This window comes from Aedes albopictus, chromosome 1 (genome assembly GCF_035046485.1).
Source record: "Aedes albopictus strain Foshan chromosome 1, AalbF5, whole genome shotgun sequence".
Classification (NCBI taxonomy): Eukaryota; Metazoa; Arthropoda; class Insecta; order Diptera; family Culicidae; genus Aedes; species Aedes albopictus.
The window spans coordinates 150,858,336-150,880,790 of NC_085136.1; the positions used below are offsets into that span (position 1 = coordinate 150,858,336).

A 22,455-nucleotide genomic window follows, 5' to 3' on the forward strand; every position below is an offset into this window, starting at 1 on the left:
GAAATTGTAATCGATATCTTCATGCCCAGTTCCATTTTTTCACCTTTCGCGTTCGGTTCGTATAGTTCGCGCGTTTGATTTTTCACAATAAGAAAATTTTTCACCAAAATGCTTTCTACCCATTTCGAGCCGTTGTTACAAACTAATTGACATTTATGGATCGCAAATCTTTCGCAGCGCTACAACAGTTGTCGGTTGGGATCCCATACGCATTGTGGATATTCGATTTAAGCTTCGATGGTTTAGCATTCAAAGATGAAATCCAAACTTTGGAAGTGGAAAAAACTTCGGTTCAGACTGTGAAGCTGGGCTATGCTCATAACCCATGTGAATATTGTAACAATAACGCAATTGTGCCAATTACCGTTAATGAGAATTTCAACGCATTGAACTTCGAACTCCATTTCGCTAAATCGTCGATGCAGCAGACGAAACCACTATTATTGGATGACTTACAAGTGCAAACGATTTTCCTTCTACGCTCTGAGGAACGGTTCCCCATATGCAACGTATTGAAAAACTCACTGACCATCAATTTTCGTCCGGTGGGTGGCGTTTGTGAATGCAATAATATTCATGGCCAAGGATTTATAAAAGCAACGGAAGCAAAAGGCTTACCAAAGCCAAACTTTTTGGATGAATCATCAACAGTAACAACATGATATCGAGGTGGACTCTGCTTCTGATTCCACTAATGACCAGTTGTCTTCGTTCAACACTCGGGGCAAAAAATAATCGGTAAGTCAGGCGATCATGCTACGGTTCGGTTGATGCAATTCTATCGAATAGGTGGCCATTTTGTTTCTCGTCATGTTTCGTGATAAATCAACCGCAAAACTAAACCAACTGAACTGGCCAACGCAGGTAAAATACAACGTGATATTGGCGAGGTGATAAATGTTTACTGCTATCACTGTCTCGCCTCGGACCGATATTACATAACAGCAGGGATTGCTGACAGCTTGACCAGCCTGCGAACAGTTATTCAACGTTGACTTTCCGCTATCCTGTGTAGAAAATAGATGTGGAATGCATTATATTGAATAGTGATGTGAGGAAACCCTGTCACGTGTCCTGCGACATGCACTTTTTATAGTATGAGAATAATCTGCTGATTAGATACCCAAGAAGGGGTATGTGGAGATCGACCCACTAAAAACTCTCTTAAAATTCTCTTTATTTCTTAACTTCCCGTTTCGCCCGTTAGGGATAACTTCGAGAAGGGGAGGACCGTGAATGAGTACAGTCTAATGGTAAGCGTTCCGCCAGATACCGCCTTAAGTTTTCCACTTGCCCCTGGCTAGTACATAGACTACCAGTTGAACTCAATATCATGGTTGGGGAGGGGCCAACTCAACTATCTGTTGTTCGGCTCGCACATTACAGTTCAAGTACGATTCGAGAAACCGTGGAAGTAACGGGATCCCACTTGTCCGCCTCCGTACACATCCTTTCAACAATGGTGTCAGGTGTGATATCTTTACCGCATACCTCCTGCATACTCGACCTTTGCTTCACGAAACGTGGGCATTCAAAGAGCACATGCTTCGCGGTCTCGTCGCAGTCTGCACATTCCACAATGGTCGGAAATAGATAAAGTTCGGCCAAAACTTTTTTTATGTGTTTAATTGAAGTTATAGGTTGTCTAGATATGTTATATAGAATTTTTAGTGTTAATAAAGGGGTATTCAAAAATTACGTAACTTCAATAATTTTAAAAACGGTAAAAATCAGTAAACCACTCATTTTTTGTGTTTTTTGTTAGAAAATCAATTTGAATTTAATTAAATGATCATCATTCGATCAAATCCAATCAATTTTGTTCGAAACGTGTGAATAATGTGGGAAGATAAATTTTATTTCGGTCAAAAATGGAAAAATAACGTAAAATATATGAAAAAAACATGATTTTTTTAAATAGCTCTAATTTGAAAAACTGCAAATTTCTGCAAAATATTTAAACGTTTTTATGCAGCTCTAAGCATGATGTTTAAGATGTACTATTCGAAATTGCGGCGACACGTGACGACACGAACCGTTTTTTTAACTTAAAAATTACCAAAATTCCTAAGGTACAATATATGAAAATTTGAAAAGTTTTGTGACATATTAATTTTGCACCATACGTGCATTCAAACAGTCCAATAACAAGCTTTCATATGCTGGATAACATAAAACATATATTCCATTCTCAAAATATTATTATTTTACTGTTTTCAAATAATTCATTTTTCAATTTTATGACTTAGGCCACTTTGGCTGTGAAAATGTCATTGAAATACAAAAGCTGGTATGCTTTTAATTAAGAATCATAAAACTACAATACATTATCTTTGTTATAAGGTGAAATAAAGTTTAAAAATATCAATTTCGTTTTTTGAGAGTTTTGGCCGCCCCTTTGTATGGAGCCCGACCAATGTGCATTCCAGACAGCCTGCGTGTCGGAGGCTGTGTAGATACTACCTGAAGTACCCATAACCCGATCTCATCCAGTCCTTCACTATGCCAATTGCTTGCGTTGCTGTCAGTTCTAGAGATGGGCAATAGGCCTTTTCATGTGACAGATCCGTGCATGCATTTGTTTACAAAGCTTGAACAACAGCTGCTAACAAGAACGTGTCATCTTCATAGAAGAACTGTCAAACGCCCGAACAATCAGCTGATTTAAGACGTCAAATGAAAAGGCCCATCAGATCCGGACCCGTTAAAAAGATTCGTATCAGGAAAGTGAACGAGTGAGGCGTGGATCTTTTACAAAGAGAGCCGGATCACTTGTTTACATGCATCTGTGGGAAAGAGCTCAAAAGAACCGATAGGTTCTCTTTGTTTTGCTCTGGTCCATCATTTCCAAAACACAACTGCACGACGCGTGTTTTTCTCGCGCCAAGCAAGCACAGCCAACAGCGATGGCCCCTCACCACTACACCCTTAAAATGAGACAACACAGCGCACGAGTAACTTTCATGCAGCGAGCAAAAAGACAAAGGATTTTTCACTCATATCTGTGTACGACTGGATTAACACAAAAAATGTGCTGATCCGGTGTTACACAAATCTGCGTGAAAATTCTTTTGTCTTTTCGGTCGCTGCGTGAAAGTTACTCGTTGCTCTGTGTACATCGAGTTCTGCGTGTAGCCCTGCAGCCACAAAATACCCATAGGAGCTCTCGCTCCCAGCTCTCATCCGCTTGAGCTGGTAGCCTAGCCGTACCGTCAGTCCGGGCAGAGCTGATCCGAACCAATGAGGTACAGATACAGGTGGCGCAGATAAACATTGCAAACCACTGGTTGTCTCTTTTGTTCTCCTGCTGATCAAATGCAACTCAATTAGTGACGTCACTAATTGAGTTGCATTTGATCAGCGGTAGAACAAAAGAGACAACCAGTGGTTTGCAATGTTTATCTGCGCCACCTGTATCTGTACCTCATTGGATCCGAACGACCCAACCCGCACTCACACATTATTATTCTCAATTTAGTTGAAAATCGGAGTTTTCGACTAGCGAAGTTGGATTTTTCTCCAAATCCATGCGTCGGACCTAACTTCGGAAGTGGTGCGCTGTATAGTAAACCTGGTCCGCTATACAGCGCACCACTTCCGAAGTTAGGTCCGACGCACGGATTTGGAGAAAAATCCAACTTCGCTAGTCGAAAATTCCGGGATTCAACTGCACGTACAATACATACTTCTTTCGTTCGGTTCTTCAGCAGTGTGTTGTGTGGTGCTGATGGCGCTGGGAGAGAGATAATGCGGATATGCTATGCTAGCACATCAAGAGAATGAGTGTCGCAAGCTGTGTTTCAAAGAATACTGGAAGCGAGCAATCCCATTCGTTCGGTGAGGCTTGATCATGATCATTTATAGCTGAACCGCTGATCCGCTCTACAGATCCGATTCACTAGTGTGATGGACGCGGTTCAGTTCCGATCACTGAAGTGAGCCTTTTTGCCCACCTCTAGTCAGTTCCACTTTCTTTATCGACTCCCCGTATACCACGACGGTAATATCATCGGCAAAGCCGACCACCGTTACGTCCGGTGGAAGTGTGAGCCTCAATACGCCATTATATGCCGCTCTTCATAATACTGAATCCAGAATGGAACCCTGAGATACCCTCGCGGTGATGTTGTAGCTCCTCTCGCGTTCCTCGGTGTCATATATTTGCACTCTATTCTTGAAATAGCTCTCCAGCATCCGGCATAGGCTATCCTGGCCTTATAGTTGGTAAATGGTGCACTCGATGGCGGCTTACCTTACGCTGTTGAACGTATTCTTCACGTTCAGTGTGACTAACGCGGAATAGCGGATAGGGGGGGTGGGGGTAAGACGGACATGTTTAGTAAACACTCTATTTTGACAGTGTAAACAATGCGATAATTAAAATTTTATCTCCATACTATATACTTCAACTAACGTACTTTACAGTCTGCAAGCCGATTTTGCAATAAAATTTGATTTTCCATGACTTTTGAGATAATTAAAAAGTGATCTCCAAATGTATGTTTTTCAACAGTGTGGGTAAGACGGACCGGTAGGGTGGGTAAGATGGGCACGTTTGAAAATTTTGCTTATACGCCTCTAATTGTGTTAAATGATGTTTGTGGCCGTTTGTATTCGGTAGATCAATCATAATAGAATCTAAATTTGGCCTTAAATCTCTTAGCGAAACGTGTTTCTGCAAATTAAAATCTATTTTGTAAATTGGAAACCTCCATAGACTGATAAACGCCTAACAGTATGCAATGCTCTGGTAATTTTACAAAGTTCAAACTGTTCCAACAGCAAAAATTCTAATAAAATGAATATTTGAATAAAAATCAATATGAAATGCTTTATACGGCTTCCACAATCATTTTTGTACTCCATAGATTTCAATCTGTGAACAATGTGTGGGTCTTAATGTATTTCTTACGGCACTATCAAAGTAACCCCAACACTGTCCGTCTTACCCACCCTCAAGGCGGACCGTCTTACCCCCACACAACGCAAAATATTCATTCCACCACCGTTATTTATAATCCATGAAATTTACCTGAATGTCGTTGTGTATAGGATGGAACAGTTTAAAACTACTGGGAAACTCAAAATAAAATGCAAAAACTTAGCAATTTAATGTTAAAAAGCTTATTTACTGCCGCCCCCAAATTAGATCCCAGCACAAAAGCGTGTAGCCTGGTAAATGATTGATTATTTTTTGCACTTTTGACATATGTATTCTCTCATGGAGTGGTTCAATAATCATCAACTGATAAGAAGATAGAGTTAATCGTAAAAGAATGTCAAATTTCAGCTCTTAAGTGCCAGAACTAGTCGGTGGTCCGTCTTACCCACCCGGCCCGTCTTACCCCCACCCCCCCTACGCTTTCATTTCTTTTGGAGCGCCATCTCGGCCGTTTTGGTTACAGCAATAATAGTGTCCACCATCGATCGACCCTTCTGGAAGCCGAACTGGTTATCTGAGAGCCCAGAGCCATCTGGTCTCTCGCTATAGTCCATTAGCCTCGACAAAATGATCCATCATTTTCCTTGCGGTGTCCAGAAGGCAGATAGGTCCGAATGCCTACGGATTTCCAGGTGGCTTCCCAGGTATGGGAAGTAGAACCAATCGTTGCCTTTTCCACCTCTCAAAAAATTCACCTCTGCATATCTGCACATCTACATAGCTATTCTGAACATGTCAAGACATGCCGTCTGGGATAGCCGTCTTGATTGCTACTGTTGGGATACCGTCCGGATTCGGAGCCGAAGTCCGGATAGATCGTTGGTGTCATCCTCCATGACTGTCGATTACCTTCGGCTGTGGCCGTATTCTACCCTCTATAGAATCGCCAGAAGGTCGCTATGCGTGTACTCATCGTCGGCCCTCCAGTCTGAGCTAGGGTTTAGACCTGTTCTCATCAATGATGGACTCTGCACCTTTCCTACTGTAGGTTTTTCTGTCGCCTACGTTCGGGGTTGGGGGGGGGGTTGGCACAACTGCAGTAGTACACCCTGTTGATTTTCGCTTTAAAGAAGCCATCATGCAACGTGGGAATTATTTCATGGAACGGAAAACGACCGGTTGTATAGATCGCCACTATCATGGCCTTACTCGCTACCAATCCAGCTCCCGTTAACGAGAGGGATGCGGTATGAGTTCGATAGGTAGTCTGTACTTGACTCTAAAACTGACTGTCACAGCAACTGTTGTGCGGCTTTACAGTGGTTCAGATATAACTGTGTAACCTACATTATCGTCGGTTGGTTTGAGCTCCTTGCGTGCCTGGACATTGAGGCTGGCCCGTCGTGTGACCTTTATTCGCCGTGCAAATGAGGCGTTTTGGTGCCAAGTTGTACTTCCTGGAGATGTGGCCTTCCACTCCACGCTTTCTACAGAGTTTAGTTCTGTCAGTCAATCCAAGTCAAGGAAATTTCCTCAGCATGATCGTGCTGAATACCCGTACCCTTACCGCATCTAACCATGTCTTGGCCATGAACCATAAACCATGCACTTCATCTGTATTTTAATAACAACCCATTGATCAAGCTTGTAAATCTAAAAGCCTATATTCGGGAGAGTTCTTGGATGACCTAGAACATTCTTGAACATCAAGGCTCTACAGAACTGTCTTTCATGGACCTGTAGGATGTAGGGAATGATAGCCCTGCTACATCTTCTGGGCTCAATTTACGGGAATGCTTGGGGAACCTAGAACATCTTTGGAAATTAGTTTTTACAGAATAATGCTCCATGGACCTGTATGATGTTACACCGCATTAGTAATGTTACCAAAATCCATTGATAGTCCTTGTAGATCTTAAGACCGTTACTCGCGAAAGTGCTTGGCGGACCTAGCATATCTTTGTAAAATAATTCTCTTCAATGCGCCATGGACCTCCGCGGGAGTTCTTGGAGGATCTAGAATGTCTTAGAAAATTTGTTCATTAAAGAACAATGCTTAATGGATCTGTAGAATGTGGAATGTTACACCGTATCAGTAATGAAAAAAAAAACATTGAATACGCTTGTAGATCTTAAGACCTTTACACGTGGATGTTTTGGAGGACCTAGAAAATTTTTGGAAATTAGTTATTTGCAGAACAATGTTCTATAGTCCTGTAAATTCTGCACCAATTACGCATGTACAGTATCGGACAATAAAAATGCACCAAAGCCGTTTTCCCATACAAACTTGTCAAGTTTAGCCTGTCATATCTCAATTATTTCTCAACCGGTTGATTTCATTTTTCTGTGACGAACTACAAAACATTTCAACTTTTAAAAACTATTGAAAAAGTTCGGTAATAACTATTGATACAAAAGTCACAGAGAGGTTGAATTTTGACAATAAAAATGCACCAAGGCAAAACATGTTGTAGCAAAAAATGGTACCGTCATATCTTTATGGTGTCTTCAGCAAATATGTTTCTTGTGTGATGATGAATAAGTTTGCTGAAGAGATCAACATGATTTGTTTTCAACATATTTTGCCATATATTTTTTTGTCTTGGTACATTTTTATTGTCAAAATTCAACCTATCTGTAACTTTTGTATCAATAGTTATCACCGAACTTTTTCAATAGATTTTAAAAGTTGAAATGTTTTGTAGTTCGTCACAGAAAAATTAAATCAACCGGTTGAGAAATAACTGAGATATGACAGGCTAAACTTGACAAGTTTGTATGGGAAAACGGCTTTAGTGCATTTTTATTGTCCGATACTGTAGATCTTAAAGTCTTCACTCACGGAGGTTCTTGGAGGACCTAGAACATTATTGCAAACTAGTGTTCTACCGAACAATGCTCCATGATACTTTAGAACGTTTCAACGTATCATGTTCTTAGGGGACCTAGAACATCTTTGGTTAGTGACAGAAAAATGTTCCATGAACATGTAGGATGATACACCGTACAGTAATGTAGCAAAAATCATATGATTACGCTTTTAAATCTGAAGGCCTTTACTCGCGGAAGTTCTTAGATTACCTGGAACATCTTTGAAAATTAGTTCTCTAAAAAACCGTGCTCCATGGATCTGTGTGATGTTGCATCGTATCAGTACCTAATGAAACAACAAATGATTGATAACGCTAGTAGACCTTGAGGCCTTTACTCGCGGAAGTTCTTGGACGACCTTGAACAACTTTGTAATGCGGTTTTTTACAGAATCATGCGCCATGGGCCTGTAGGATGTTACAGGTTACACCGCATCAGTCATGTAACAACATGTAACTGAGCAAGGGCCATGTTACTCCCAGCAAGGATGAAACACCCATCTTCAAACCTTAGGGTCGGCAAGATGCTTTCTTCGACACCTGTGGGATGATAGAGTGCTCCATTTCTCCATCTCGCCATTTGTGCTGCCAGCTGATTAAGGTCTCCTAACGGACCAATGCAAAAAAAATGTCGAAGGCGATTTGACGCTCGTAAATATTGCTTTCGGTAACGCCCACCATCAAGGGCGTAGCCAGCTTTTCTGCCAGGGGGGGGCGAGCACCCTTACACTAAAAACCACTTTGCAGTAACAAGGAGCTCAAATACTTCATCATTTAAAAAAAAAAAAAAATAAAAGTGAAGCATGACATATGGGTGATTTACAGGAATGGTTCAATGGAAGAATCATATATGCTTAAAATTCTGAGAAATTCCTCAAGATATTGCTTCAGGAATTTCTTAACAAATGCCATCATGAATTTGAATTTATCCAGCAGTTTCTCCAGAAATTTCTTTAATATTTTTCCAGGTTATTTTCATGTAGATATTCCAGCAGAAATTACCTTCGGAAAACTTGCAGTAATTCCGTTGGAAATACCTTCAGAAGTTTCTTCAATAATTCCTCCAGAAGTTTTATTACGAACTTCTACATGCATTCTTTTGAGAATTTCCCCAGTAATTCTTTACAAATATCATTCTTCAGAGATGAACCAGCCATGAACTGTGCTGAAAATCTCTTTAATAAAGATAATTAATTAATTTTATTAAATATCATTCTTAATTCCACCAGAAATCCGTTTGAGAAGCTCCAGAAAATACTTTAAGAATTTTTCCGAAAATTCTTTCAAAAATTCCAATCAAACTAAGATTCCTTGCCTTGGGGAATAACCTAAGAATTTTTTGGACAAATTTCTTCGAAAAATCCTTTAATGAATTCCTTCGGAATTACCGGAAAAAAATCTTTAAATTTCCTTCATTTCTAAAGCTCCTTGAGAAATTTCATAAGACATTCCTTCGAGAGTTCTTCTACGATTTCCTTTAGAAGATTCTTCGGGAATTCCTTGAGGAATTTCTTTGAATTAGATTTAGAATAGGGAAGTGGAACCATCTCGGCACGGCAGGGGTCCTATTTTGGGCAGTTTTCTGCAATAACTCAATCAATTCTGAACCTATTGACACAATTTTTGGAACGCGATGAGATACTGTTAGTATCAAATCTCAGGTGGAGGAATCCGCTAACTTTGCCTAGCTATGAAAGCCGCTGTCAACTAATTAACTTGGAACCTCTCAGTGCTAGACGCAATGTGGCCAAAGTCTGCTTTGTAGGAGATCTTCTGCAAGGCAACATAGACTGCCCTGATCTTCTAGGAATGCTGCATATAAACACACGCCGCCGTAGTCTAAGATCTCACCCGTTTCTCAATCTTCCACCTGCAAACACCAATTACAGCCTACATGAGCCGGTTCGTGATATGTCCCGTTTGTTCAATACTTGTTATTTTTTATTTGATTTTAATGTGTCACGTTTAGTAAATAAGCGTAGCTTTAAGCGTATCTTCTGTTAAATTTAGTTGTAATAATGTATCTTTCGTTTTTTTTTTATGTCATTGGGGTAAACATTTTATCTGTTGACTTTATGTGTAAATAAATAAATAAATAAAATTTGCCGTGTACAAAATTTCTCGGATACTTTTTCAAAACGACGTATAATACACGCAAATCCTATGTTAATACGTCGTTTTGAATAAGTATCCGAGATTTCATAGCGAAGAGTGCCCAAAATACCGACCGCTGCCCAAGTTGGTTCGCTACTCTATTCCTTGAGGAACTCCTTCGGATTTTTTGTGAGGAATTGTTCCGAAAATTCCTTGAGGAATACCCAAGTAACCATGACGCTGTATATAGCGCATTAATTTTGTTTTATAGTGTATTATATGACATGCGATGTAAAGTTGTTTTGTCATTTAGGTACCATTAAAGTAGGTTTAAAGTCGAAAGTGGCGCCACTATTGTTGATTTAAAGCAAGCTTTACTGTGGCGATTGCTAAAGCATATAAAATGCTTGTGCCATATAGCTAATGCAATGAAATAGTATGGAATGCATACTTAAGGCATCATGTCAACAAAAGAAAAAAAAGTATTTTTTTCATTTTTCTGTCTATTTTTATCTACTCATACCTGTTCCGATACTCTCACTCTGATGTTTTTTATTCTGTTTCGGGAATTGAACCTAGACTGCTGAAACTGGACCGCGATGAAACTCGGACGCGCTAACACTGTGCTACGGCTACCATGTATTTTGCACCTGGAAAAATGTGCAACATAAAGTAACGTATACTCAGTTCGTGCTTTATTGAGCTCTAAAAAGTTGTGCTAGGGTCTGAATGCCATCAGTATCTTACTCTTCCAAACCCATTCGAAAACAAGCGATTATAGAATCGATTGATTCCACAAACGAAGATAATATAAAGATATAAATTAGTCTGTGTTGATTATGTTATTATTGTTTTCATACGTGCTCACTTCTATCATTTCTTTTATGAAATTGGGGCACAATGTTAAATAAGGAAACCAATATCTCAACCCCACATAATTTTTGTTCCCACAGCATCTGATTGTATTCATGTCCCAAGCAGAAACCAAAAAAAAACATACAAAAATTTGGATTTTCAAACAGCAACATCTGAGCATAATAATCCAAGTTCTACGCAGCAATTCATGAAAATTTGGGTTTGTTTTTCTTTTCTTTTAAATGGTTGTGTTTCTAAAAATGTTTCACATTTTTTCGAACTGAGGGTTTTTTTTCTGTTTACAACGATGAAAGCATTAGTAACGGCATATATAAAGTAATAAATCCTGGCATTATTGATTGCCATAAAGCTTTTAACATGGTATGCAATGAAGCATTAAACAACGTCCCTATAGAACTATACCGAACTGTCAAAATCTCATAATGCTTCAATGCTTTCATAATGTAGAGTAAACGCTTTATTACTTGACAGGTGTAGAATAAAAGTTATCTCGCAATAGCTAAACTATAATACGATTGAATTAATGTTATGATATAATGCTTGTGGTTACTTGGGTACCTTCAAAAATTCTTGGTGGAATTCATCCGGAAATTTCTGTGAGAATTCCTTCCCAAATTCCTGAAGCAATTCTTTCGAAAATATTGAAAAAATCCACTAAAAGTCTCATGAGATATCTCTTCTGAAATTTCATAAGGAATTTCTTTAGAGAACTTTCAAAACTTCTTTAAAAAAAAATTCGGAAATTCCTGAAGAAATGCTTTTTGTGATTTTTTATTTCCTAGAGGAACTCATTCGGAAATTCTTTGAAGAATTCCTTTAAAAAGGATTCTTGATTCTTGATTAGGAAAATTCGGAAATTGTTAAAGGAGTACGTTTGGAATTTTTTTGACATATGTCTGAAATGTCTTATGGAATACCTTTGGAAATTCCTTCAAAAATATATTGCGGAACTCCTACGAAAACTTGAGAAACTTCTTCAAACATTCCTTCAGAAACACGTTTGGGTATTATGTGAGAAAATCCTAAGGAAATTTTTTGAGGACAACCGTCAAAATTTTTTGGAGGAATTCATTCGGAAATTTTTGGAGGCAAATCCATAAGAAATTTCTTTGGAAATTCCGGGAGGATTTTCCTTGGAAATTCGTAGAGGAATTTCTTCGGAAATTCAGGAGAAAATCCTTTGAAAATTCCAGGAGAAATTCCTTTGAAAATTCCTAGAGGAATTCCTACGGAAATTCCTAGACAAACTCCTCCGGAAACTCATGGAGGAATTCCCTCGGAAATTCTTGGAGGAATCCCTTCGGGAATTCCTGGAGGCATTTCTTCGGAAATTCCTGGAGTAATTCCTTCGGAAATACCTGGAGAAATTCCTTCCTGAAATTTCTGGAGGAATTCCTTCAGAAAATCCTTGAGCGATTCCTTCGCAAAAGTCCTGGAGGAATTGCTTCTAAAATTTATGGAGGAACTCCTTCGGAAATTCGTGAAGAAATTCGTGGAGAAATTCTTTCGAAAATTCCTGGTGGAATTCCTTCGGACATTCATGAAAGAATTCCTTCGGAAATTACGGCAGGAAATCCTTTGAAAATCCCGGCAGGAATTCCTTCGGAAATTGCTGGAAGATTTCCTTTGGAAATGCCTGAAGGAATTCCTTCGGAAATTTAAGAAGGAATTCTTTCGGAAATTCCAGGAGGAATTCCTTCGGAAATTGCAGAAGGAACTTCCTTGAAAATTCCTGGAGAATCTCCTTCGGAAATTAATCTGGAAATTCAAGGAGGAATTTCTCAGGAAATTCCTGGAGGAATTCCTTTGAAAATTCGTGGAGGAATTTCTTCAGAAATTCGTGAATGAATTCTTTCGGAAAATTTCTGGAGCAATTCCTTCGGAAATTCATGGAGGAATTCCTTCGGTATTTCCTGGAGGAATTCCTCCGGAAATTCCTCGAGGAGTTTCTTCGGAAATTCGTGGAGGGATTCTGTCGGAAAATTTCTGGAGGAATTCCTTTGAAAATTCTTTAGAAATTCCTTCGCAAAATTCCTGGAGGAATTCATTCGGAAATTCATGGAGGAATTCCTTCGGACATTCATGGAGGAATTCCTTCGGAAATTCCAGGAGGACATCCTTTAAAAATTCCAAGAGGAATTCCTTTGAAAATTGCTAGAAGAATTTGTTCGGAAATTCTTGGAGGAATTCCTCCGGAAATTCCTCGAGGAATTTCTTCGGAAATTCGTAGAGGAATTCCGTCGGAAAATGTCTGCAGGAATTCCTTCGGAAATTCATGGAGGCATTCCTTCGGAAAATCCTTTAGAAATTCCTTGGCAAAATTCCTGGAGGAATTTGTTCGGCAATTCTTGGAGGAATTCCTTCGAAAAATCATGGAGGGATTTCTTCGGACATTCATGAAGGATTTTTTTTTCGAAAATTCCAGGAGGAAATCCTTTGAAAATTCCAAGAGGAATTCCCTTGAAAATTCCTGGAAGAATTCCTTCGGAAATTACTGGAGGAATTCCTCCGGAAATTCCTAGAGTAATTCCTCCAGGAATTTGTGGAGGATTTTTTCCGAAATTTCCTGGAGGAATTTCTCCGAAAGTTCCTGGAGGATTTCCCTCGGAAATACCTGGAAGAATTCTCTCGGAAATACATGGAGTAATTCATTCGGAAAATCCTTGGCAAAATTCCTGGTGGAATTGCATCGGAAATTCATGGAGAAATTCCTTTGGCAATTTCCAAAGGAATTTCTCCAGGAATTTCCGACAGAATTTCTCCTGGAATTTCTGAAGGAATTCTTCCTGGAATTTCCAAAAAACAATCCTTCAGGAATTTCCAAAAGAGTTTCTCCAGGAATTTCCGAAGGAATTTCCAAAGGAATTCCTCCAGGAATTTCCAATGGAATTCCTCCGGGAATTTTCAAAGAAATTCCTACAAGAATTTCCGAAGGAATTCCTCCAGCAATTTCCGAAATAATTGCTCCACGAATTTCAGAAGGGATGCATCCAAGAGATTCCGGAGGGATTTCTTCAGGAATTTCCGAAGAAATTCCCCTAAGAATTTCCGAAAGAATTTCTGCAGGAATTTCCAAAGGAATTCCTCCATGAACCTTTAAACCTTTAATTCGTCCAGCAATTTCCGAAGGAATTCCTAACGGAATTTGTAAAGGAATTCCTCCATGAATTTTCGAGGGAATTCCTCTTGGAATTTCCAAAAATAAAATCCAAAAAGACTTTCCGAAAAAATTTCTCCAGAAATTTCCGAAGGAATACCTTCAGGAATTTCAGAAGGAATTCCTCCTGGAATTTCCGAGAGAATACCTCCAGGAATTTCCGAAGGAATTCTTCCAGTAATTTCCGAAGAAATTATTCCAGCAATTTCCGAAGGAATCCCTCCTGGAATTTCCAAAGGAATTCGTCAAGTAATTTCCGAAGGAATTCCTCCAGGAATCATAAAAAGCATTCCTCTAAGAAGTTTAGAATGTTTTTTTCAGGAATGTCCTAAGGAATTCATCCAAGGATTTTCTCAGGAATTTCTCTATAGATTTCTGAAAGAATTCCTCCAGAAATTTCCGGAGATATTCATCCAAGATTTTTCGAGGGAACTCCCCAAGGAATTTCTGCAGGAATTTCCAAAGGAATTCCTCCATGAACCTTTAAACGAATTCGTCCAGCAATTTCCGAAGGAATTCCTAACGGAATTTGTAAAGGAATTCCTCCATGAATATTCGAGGGAAAGACTTTCCGAAAAAATTTCTCCAGGAATTTCCGAAGGAATACCTCCAGGAATTTCAGAAGGAATTCCTCCTGGAATTTCCGAGAGAATACCTCCAGGAATTTCCGAAGGAATTCTTCCAGTAATTTCCGAAGAAATTATTCCAGCAATTTCCGAAGGAATCCCTCCTGGAATTTCCAAAGGAATTCGTCAAGTAATTTCCGAAGGAATTCCTCCAGGAATCATAAAAAGCATTCCTCTAAGAAGTTTTGAAATTTTTTTTTTTCAGGAATGTCCTAAGGAATTCATCCAAGGATTTTCTCAGGAATTTCTCTATAGATTTCTGAAAGAATTCCTCCAGAAATTTCCGGAGATATTCATCCAAGATTTTTCGAGGGAACTCCCCAAGGAATTTCTGCAGGAATTTCCAAAGGAATTCCTCCATGAACCTTTAAACGAATTCGTCCAGCAATTTCCGAAGGAATTCCTAATGGAATTTGTAAAGGAATTCCTCCATGAATATTCGAGGGAAAGACTTTCCGAAAAAATTTCTCCAGGAATTTCCGAAGGAATACCTCCAGGAATTTCAGAAGGAATTCCTCCTGGAATTTCCGAGAGAATACCTCCAGGAATTTCCGAAGGAATTCTTCCAGTAATTTCCGAAGAAATTATTCCAGCAATTTCCGAAGGAATCCCTCCTGGAATTTCCAAAGGAATTCGTCAAGTAATTTCCGAAGGAATTCCTCCAGGAATCATAAAAAGCATTCCTCTAAGAAGTTTTGAAATTTTTTTTTTCAGGAATGTCCTAAGGAATTCATCCAAGGATTTTCTCAGGAATTTCTCTATAGATTTCTGAAAGAATTCCTCCAGAAATTTCCGGAGATATTCATCCAAGATTTTTCGAGGGAACTCCCCAAGGAATTTCTGAAGGAATTCCTCCAGAAATTTCTGAAGGAATTCCTTCAGGAATTTCCGAACAAATTTCTTCAGGAATTTCCGAAGGAATTCCTTCAGGAATTTGCGAAGGGGTTCCTCCAAGAATTTTGGAAGGAATTCCTTCTGGAATTTTTTAAGGGATTCCTCCAGGATTTTTGAAGGAATTGCTTCAGGAATTTCCGAAGCAATTCCTCCCGGAGTTTCCGAAAGAAATCCTCCAGGAATTCCTAAAGAATTTCCTTCTGGAATTTCTGAATGAATTCCTCCAGGAATCTCCAAAGGAATTCGTCCAGCAATTTCCGAAGGTATTCCTCCCGGAATTTCTGAAAGAATTCCTTTAGAAATTTCCGAAAGTATTCATCCAAGATTTCTCGAAGGACATTGCCAAAGAATTTGCGATGGAATTTCTGCATAAATTTCCGAAGGAATTCTTCCAGGATTTTGCGAAGGGATTCCTCCAAGAATTTTGGTAGGAATTCCTCCAGAAATTTCCAATGGAATTCGTCCAGCAATTTCCGATGGAATTCCTTCAGGAATTTCCGAAAGAATTCCTCCAGGAATTCTTAAAGGAATTTTTCCTGGAATTTCCGAATGAATTCCTCCGGGAATCTCCAAAGGAATTTGTCCAGCAATTTCCGAAGGAATTCCTCGACGGTATTCCTCCAGGAATTTCCAAAAAAAAAATCTAAAAAGAATATCCGAAAAATTCCTCCAGGAATTTCTGAAGGAGTTCCTCCAGGAATTTTCGAAGGAATTCCTCCAGGAATTTCCAAAAGAATTAGTCCAGCAATTTCCGAAGGAATTCCTCCAGTAATTGCCGAAGAAATTTTTGCAGGAATTTTCGAAGGACATTGCCAAAGAATTTGCGATGAAATTTCTCCATAAATTTCCGAAGGAATTCTTCCAGGATTTTGCGAAGGGATTCCTCCAAGAATTTTGGTAGGAATTCTTCCAGAAATTTCCTCTAGGAATTCTTAAAGGAATTTCTCCTGGAATTTCCGAATGAATTCCTCCGGGAATCTCCAAATGAATTCGTCCAGCAATTTCCGAAGGAATTCCTCCCGAAATTTCTGAAAGAATTCCTCCTGGATTTTTTTTGAAGGAATTCCTAATGGAATTTCCGAAGGAATTCCTCCCGGAATTTCCGAAAGAATTCCTTCAGGATTTTCCGAAGGAATTCTGCTGGGAATTTCCGACGGTATTCCTCCAGGAATTTCAAAAAAAAAATCCAAAAAGAATTTCCGAAAAATTCCTCCAGGAATTTCTGAAGGAATTCCTCCAGGAATTTTCGAAGGAATTCCTCCAGGAATTTCCAAAAGAATTAGTCCAGCAATTTCCGAAGGAATTCCTCCAGTAATTGCCGAAGAAATTTTTGCAGGAATTTTCGAAGGAATTCCTCCTGGAATTTCCAATGAAATCCGTCCAGCAATTTCCGAAGGAATTCCTCCCGCAATTTCCGAAGGAATTCCTCCCGCAATTTCCGAAGGAATTCCTCCCGCAATTTCCGAAAAAATTCCTCCTGGAATTTCCGAAAGAATTCCTTCAGGAATTCCTAAAGGAATTCCTCCTGGATTTCCAAAGGAATTCGTCCAGCAATTTCCGAAGGAATTCCTACCGAAATTTTTGAAAGAATTCCTCCAGGGATTTCCGAAGGAATTCCTCCTGGAATTTCCGAAGGAATTCCTCCAGGAATTCCGCTAGGTATTTCCGAAGGAATTCCTGCAAGAATTTCCAAAAAAAAAAATCCAAAAAGTATTTCCGAAAAAATCCTCCACGACTTTCCGAAGGAATTTCTCCAGGACATTCCGAAGAAATTCCTCCAGGAATTTTCAATGACATTCGTCCAGCAATTTCCGAAGGAATTCCTCTAGGAATTTCCAAAAGCATTCCAGGAAGTTTGGAATTATTTTGTCCAGGAGTTTTGTAAGGAATTCACCTAAGGCTTTCCACACGAATTTCTCTATGGATTTCTGAAAGAATTCCTCCAGGAATCTCCGAAGGTATTCATCCAAGATTTTCCCAAGGAACTGCCCAAGGAATTTCCGAAGGAATTGCTCCAGGAATTTCCGATGGAATCCTTCAGGATTTTCCGAAGGAATTTCTTCAGGAATTTCCGAAGAGATTCCTTCAGGAATTTCCGATGGAATTCTTCCAGGAATTTGCGAAGGGATTCCTCCAGGAAATTTCCGAAGGAATACTCTCAGGAATTTTCGAAGATATTTCTCCAAGAATTTCCGAAGGAATTCCTGCATACATCAAAAAAATACGAGGATGCAGGAGAATTTTATTTTTACTAGTCAAAAACAGCTCTGATCATCTAGGTTTTTCGGTTAAGCTAGAATATAGTTGCTCGGTCAGGGGGGGGCAACGGCCCCCCCCTGCCCCCCTCTGGCTACGCCCTTGCCCACCATAGCCAGAGAATACGCTTTCTCATTGCCCGGAATCGAGCAATGTAACAGGACCCAAGCTATGGTGATGGTGTATGAGCGTTTGGACAAAGCACTCAAGGAAGTACGCTGAGTGCTTCATCGGTTTCATTGACCGAACAGCCTCCAGAGAGCTTTGACTGTCGGTAAAGATGAAGTAGAAGTGAGTTGTAAATGGTTATTTATGACTGAGAGGCATGCTATTGAAAAATAGGGAATGGGTACATTTCTAGGACTTTAACGTAATTTGAATGGGTTGCATATATTATATTATATCTCCCCCTTAAAGCCCAGTTTTGTGTTCGAAAGCAATGGCCCAAGTAACTCCTTGATTGATTCCTGGCAGAAACTTGCTACGGTGAACAGGCATTTCTTCGCAACTGCGTACTGCGATCGTAGAAAAAAATGGTTCAGGCAAAGAATTTCCCATGGATCAAGGTAGGCTGACAAATTCCTGGTTAACTGCAAACAGCCCTTAAGGATGAATAGGGCAGTGCATGAAATTATCTCCTTCTCTTTCACTCCTACAGACATTTTGTAAACAACAAGGCCACGAAACGTCAAAATCCCATACAAAATCAAAACAGTGCGGTGCCCTATAGCGTAGCTATTCGAAAGTGAAATACTTCATAGGTTCCTTCTTTATGATGAATTATAAAAAGTATAATGGTATGCTTTTATCGCTAAGTTTATTGATGTACAATTACAATTACATACAATTACAATTCTGTTCTTAACAACTTTATCAGCTTGTTTTGTTTTCTCGAATTGTTACATCTGTTTCTTTGACTGTGTATGGTCCACTCTTCTTTGTGTGAGTCGAGGTATCCTTCGTTTTGTCACTCATCGAGGATGCCGTTGATTTTATTCAAGATGCTATTGGTTTGGTTGGTCATTAGCTTCTTATAGGTGTGTCCATCGCTGAGTAGTCTCTTCATCTTGCCATGAAGTTCTTCTGCTTCCAAGATAATTGTCTTGCAGTCTTGTCTGCTTTTATAATGACAAGGATTGGATTGTCTCTCAAAAACTTACTTTAATTAGATGTACACCGCCGACTGGCGCAAGCGCAACTGAGAAAACAACAATAAGTAGAGACGACAACCATGAGACAAAGGAACAGAAAAAATGGCGAATGAGAGAAACATGTGATGAAGACTAGACGGGGTAGAGGGGTATATAGAGATAAATGACCATAAGGGAAAAATGACCGTGTGACGAAACTGTTAAATTAGTCAGCTAAATTAAAGAGTCGTATTTTAAATGTTTTATAATAATGTGAATAATGTACGTAACAAATAAATGTGTTAAGGCGTCTGAAGATGGTCGACTAAAGTAGACCGGAAAGCGTAACGCAAAAAAAAAATGCTATTTTTCAATCACATTTCTAAAAAGATTCAATCTAACTAAGCATATACATTACTGCGACAAGCAAACCCAGTCAGATAAACGATCTTTAGTGCGACGACATTTTAGGGCCGGAGGAGGGATCATTATATGACCGCAGCGATGAAACGAACATGCTCAAGACTAGTGAAGCTGCGGCATCAGCGGCGAAACAATCCGGCTCCAAAAGTTTAAATATAACGCGAATAAACAAATGATTTCTTTTTCCTACTTATTTTTTTCTTATGAAGTTCGGAAAGAGAAACAAGGCTTTGAGCTGAATGTAATTTTAACTAAAGCATGGTGTTAGCAGGTCGCAGCAAGTTCAAATTAAATGCTTACTTCTTCAACTATTTTGATTGTTTTCCAGAGTTTTCAGACATTAAGCAAATCCAAACAACTGTTTGTTATAATGTACTCTTACATCTTCGAAGCAACCACTTACAGTTTAGGTTTGTCTACGTCAACATTCTTATTAAAAATATTGCAGTTATTGTTTTTTTACCGCTAACCAGCTTTTTCTTGCTATACAAAATTGATGAATATTTATTACAACTTTCAGCAATAACTACGTCAACATTTCCGACATAGGAGAACTTTCCAAACACCACGCCGTTAGTTTATCGCTGTCCGATATTCTTCCACAACATCACAAAACGTACGATAAGAATCGTGCTCCCAAACTGTTGGGTCAACCGACAGTTGTGTATTTTCACGTTACCGTTCTGTCAATAGATTCCATCAACGAAGAATCAATGGTAAGTTACCGGTGCATGAATTGATTGCTGTGCTTGTGGCACTTGACCTTTTCGCTCTTACAGACATACGTAGCGGACATATTTTTGGCACAAAGCTGGCGGGACCCAAGGCTGCGGCTGCCGGAGAACATGAGCGAAGAGTACCGGATACTGGACGTCGACTGGCTGCACAACATTTGGCGACCGGACTGTTTCTTTAAGAACGCCAAAAAGGTCACCTTCCACGAAATGAGCATACCAAACCATTACCTGTGGCTCTATCACGACAAAACGCTACTGTACATGTCCAAGCTGACCCTGGTGCTGTCCTGTGCCATGAAGTTCGAATCCTATCCGCACGATACGCAGGTCTGCTCGATGATGATCGAAAGTTGTAAGTATGGATGAGGTAAAATTGGTGTTATGCCTAAATACATCCGTAAAAATTTTTGCTGAATTTTGTCGGGTGTGATTTATTGTGAAGCTGAGGTTCAGCTTCATTTACTGGTTCATTCAGTAAATCCCGCTGATTACCAGGAACTTTTTTACAAAGAATGAAATCCAGTAAATTTTTAAGAAAGCTCAGCATAAAATATTACTGGATCCTTCAGCTCAACAAAATCCAACAAAAATAGAAAGTCTTTGGTATATCGTTATTGCTTGCCAAATAATATGATTCTGGAGATTCAAATTCTGTTTTGGGCAGGTGAGTGTTGTAAATAACTTAAAAGTTTTCTTTCTACTTCAATGGATATATTCATACAAAAAAAAATCAAGCATTTACATTATTAATTCAATATACTTTCCTACCACTCCTAAAGCTTTCTTTCCAGCATTTTCGGGAGACTCGTTAGGTATCAGCAAGATAGTGGGTTAAAAACGAAGCAGTCTACGATACTTGTATGCGATATACCATTCAAGATATGTGAAGCTTTCACGATGCAACGGGTGCTTTGTTTCAGCGTGTGTGCTTAATTGCTGTTAATATCGTGTACTTTTTAGCTCTATTTAGCATAGCATGGGTGAATGTATGAGTCGATCCCAGTCGTTCAATTTAACTTAAAAAAAATTAGTACGTGATGAACAGTCAATCAAATATATAAAAACTATATGATATTGGTACATGAAGTGTTATACGTTTGTATCGAATAGTAGAGAAATCCATGTGGATTAGAATAAGATTTGCATCTTCTGTTATCTGTGCCGTCATAAAAAAACGTAATTTTTAATTAAAACTGTGAGTAGCCTCTGGGAAGGTCGGGTAACTAACCCCGGAGGGATCTTTGATAGTAGCTTGGCAGGAAGGAAGGGTTTGCATCTGCAAACCTGCAATCGACGTCCAAGTGTAAGGGAAGAACTCTAAGCTCAACTGTACACAACTGTTCCGAATCTGACCTTGAATCTCTTAACCTTCCGTAACTCGCGCGGTTGACTACCTGCGTCAGCACCACGCTAATGCTGAGTACAAAAAGCGAGATTTTTTCAACGTGTTGTACAAAATACAACAGCGCGATCGCTCGAGGGTTAACGAAGTGTGTTTTTTGTGAGTTGAAACATAAATCTCCATACATAGATAAACGCCTAAAAGTATACAATGCCCGTGTAATTTCATGTAGATAAATCTGTGTTGTTCAACATTTGTTAACAAAACATCCAAAAACTACTCAAAAAAAGATTACTCACCATGAATAGCATGTAATCATATGATGATGTACCGTTAAACATATATATGCTTACAAAGATAATGATTTCACTATGTTTTTCACTTAGTACTCAACAAACTTCACAGAAAAAAATAATCATGTAAAATTAAGCGAGAAATCATGCAAATAAAGGGAATGCTAGAGTTAGTGCATATCTAATGTAAAATTACGTTACAATCGTGTAAATTTCCGCTAATAGTCACGTAACCGGTTGGAGTCCAAGTTGGTTTACGCGATGGTTGGCGGAAATTTACACGATGGTAATGTAATTTTACATTATATCTCATGTAATAGTGCAATAACTCTAGCATTCCCTTTATGTGCATGATTTCTCGCGGAATTTTAATTACATATTTTTTTCTGTGTTATTTTTATATGTAAAATTTAGTAAAAAATCAATGTTTTGATAAAAAAATTCTATCTGATATATTCCACAAGGGTTCTCTTATCATGTTCATACTCCTAAAATTTCAATTTGTGATTATTTTTTAAGATTTGATGTGTTTTGTAGAGCACTATCAAAGTTACCCCAAAATGAAAATCTGATTCTCGCGCATATGGAAAACTAAAAGTCATCTAAAATAATTATTTAAGACTAGCTGTCCCGACAAACGTCGTACTGCCTGCCTACTGTGTTTTTGACATCCAGTTCCATGGAAAAGTGCCGCTCAAAACGGAATTTCAGATTTTCCCGTTTTTCTCGCCTTTCCGGACACTTTTTCTAATTATTTTTTCGTACGAACACGTCGCAACCCTGCACGAATTCAACAGTGGAAAAATAAGGTGTGTCCGTTGACCCGTTCTCGAGCCTTTTCGTGACATACAAACACCATTCCATTTTTATTT

The 22,455-nt window shown here is 39.0% G+C and overlaps 1 protein-coding gene across 1 annotated transcript; it reads left to right on the plus strand.

The window, feature by feature from the left end:
• Nucleotides 1-26: 26 nt before the first annotated feature.
• Nucleotides 27-20,719, plus strand: LOC115257039 (glycine receptor subunit alpha-2-like). Its single transcript, XM_029856291.2, has 3 exons — nt 27-738; nt 19,732-19,927; nt 19,991-20,719. Exons 1-3 carry the CDS (start codon nt 659-661, stop codon nt 20,312-20,314), a joined length of 600 nt encoding a protein of 199 aa, XP_029712151.1. The 5' UTR covers nt 27-658; the 3' UTR covers nt 20,315-20,719.
• The last annotated feature ends 1,736 nt before the right edge of the window (nt 20,720-22,455 follow it).